The 2215-nt window shown below is 58.1% G+C and overlaps 1 protein-coding gene across 1 annotated transcript; it reads right to left on the bottom strand.

The window, feature by feature from the left end:
• Positions 1 to 490: 490 nt before the first annotated feature.
• SOX14 (SRY-box transcription factor 14) lies at positions 491 to 1213 on the bottom strand. The gene has a single exon (XM_032225565.1). The coding sequence runs from the start codon at positions 1211 to 1213 to the stop codon at positions 491 to 493; it is 723 nt and encodes a 240-aa protein (XP_032081456.1).
• Between the last annotated feature and the right edge of the window lie 1002 nt (positions 1214 to 2215).

Genomic DNA, 2215 nt, shown 5'->3' with positions numbered 1-2215 from the left:
TTCTGGGATTTTAAAAATTAAAGTCCGAATAACATTCAATCATACAAACTCATTAACATTAATAAATTAAAAAAAATCAAAAGGATCGCTGTTGACCTTTAGCCAAAAGGGCAGTTAAAAGTTTGACACATATACAAGTTGTACAAGTTTTGGGCCAATCTGAGCCCCAAGTGCAGAAAGCAAGGAAAGAAAGTTTTCTGTAAAGACTGAGAGTTTTTTTGGATTTTGGATTCTAAGGTTTTGGTGTCCCTACCACCACCCCACCCGAAGAGTCTCAGAGTCTTTGCCCCGGTGGAAGAGATTCCCCAGGGCATCTTTCCACGCTCAAGTGGCGGATTTCGGTTAGGCGGATTGTTTGTTTCTGGAGTTCGGTATGGTACATGCACAACGATTGGCTTCCGATTTCTTCCTTTGGCCAGTCTCGCTGGCCCCATACAGATTCCAGTCGCCTGCAATGTGTGGGACTGCCAGTGGGAGTTTGGTTTGTGTGTTACATGGCTGCAGCGTGCGCTGAAGAATAGGGGTCTATTCCAGTCTTGGTCATGCCCGGGAATAATATGTAGGCAACAGGAGGCTGCAAACTGGACGTAGACCAAGCCGTACAGTTACAAGGCACCACGTAGCCCGGGTTGGTTGGCGACGGGTGAGTGTGGGTGTGCTGACTCGGGCAACTCAAGGTGCCAAAAGCCCCATTCTGGTATCCCAAGGTTGAGGCGTAGGGCAGAGTGCTGGTAGCTAAGGTGTGGGGCACCTCGGTCATCTTCTGGATGGCGCTGGAGCTGAACTGGCTGGGGTCAAGTAAAGAGTAAGGTGCGGAGGTGGGGGGCAAGAAGGCCCTCGCCTTCTCCGGGGAGCCGAGCAAAGAGTCTGTGGCTGCCACGGGGAGCCCTGCCGCCTTGAGGGGGTCGGTATCCCCGAGGTAAGGCAAAGGGAAGACATACCTGTCCTTCTTGAGCAAGTTCTTAGGCTTGCGGCGGGGCCGGTACTTGTAGTCGGGATGCTCCTTCATGTGCTGGGCGCGCAGCCTCTTGGCTTCGTCTATGTAAGGGCGTTTCTCGGCCTCGGACAACAGCTTCCACTCGGCCCCGAGGCGCTTGCTAATCTCCGAATTGTGCATTTTAGGGTTCTCCTGGGCCATCTTCCGACGCTGCCCCCGGGACCAAACCATGAAGGCGTTCATGGGGCGCTTGATGTGATCCGAAGGCTTGGACATGGTGCTGCGCGGACCTTCTGGCGCCTCCAGGAGCAGCCGTCGTCCCCCGTCCGCCGTCCGCTCGCCGGCTCCGCTTCCCCGCCTGCCTTCCAGCCAAGGCCGCCACCGACGACGCCTCCCTCTCAGCTGATCATACCAGTTCTCCCAGCAATCCAGTCCCCACCGAAGTGCCCCGAGGGACGGCGAGCGGAGTGGCCGGGGCCTCGCCCGGAGTGGCGAGCCTTCCCGCTGGGGATCCCCTCGACGTTGCAGGAGCTCCGGTGCCGCGACGGCGGGGCGCGAAAGGCGGCACCGAGAAGGCAAGTGGAGGAGTGGAAGCCGAAAGAGGACGCTTGGAAGGCGAGCCCGCTTCGGACGGCGCGCAAGCTGACAGAGCTGCGAGCGGGGCGTTCACTCTCCCCACCCGGTGGCCCAATCAGCGGCGGCAAGCGGGAGCTGTGGGGGGGGGGGGGGAGGCTACCTTCGCAAAGGCGAAGAGCGAAAAAGAGGCGGGGGAGAGAGGGAGGGAATCGGGGGGCGAAGGGAGAAGAAATCACTAAAGACTCGGGATTAAAGGAGCCGCTTTTGTTCGACGGCGCACTAATAGCGGCAGCCAATAAAACGCCTCACGCCCCCTCGTTTGGGGGCGGAGTAGGAGGGGAAAAAACGCCAGGGCTGCGAGTGGGGGCGGAGGGAGACGAAAGGGCTGGATTCTAATCCTCTCCTTTCTTGCGGAGGGAGGGGGGGAGAGCAAGCCAGTCGTTTTATCAATTGGGGCAGCGCGCGAGTCAAGGGCAAAGGCGCACCGCTTTTTCTTTCTCGTCTTCTTTTCCCCCGATCCAGCCGGGCTGAAAGGCGGGGGGAGCGGGGAGTCTAAGTGCCTGTCAACTAGCCGACAACAGGAAGCACGAGGGGCGTCGAAAGTGAGAGCAAACGAAGAAGAGCGAGCATCCCCCCTCATTCTCCTTTCCTCCCTCCCTTCCCTCCTCTCTCTCTCTCTCTCCCGGAGACATCTAGAGTTCG

This window comes from Thamnophis elegans, chromosome 10, assembly GCF_009769535.1.
Source record: "Thamnophis elegans isolate rThaEle1 chromosome 10, rThaEle1.pri, whole genome shotgun sequence".
Classification (NCBI taxonomy): domain Eukaryota; kingdom Metazoa; phylum Chordata; class Lepidosauria; order Squamata; family Colubridae; genus Thamnophis; species Thamnophis elegans.
This window is presented reverse-complemented; position numbering and strand designations above follow the sequence as displayed.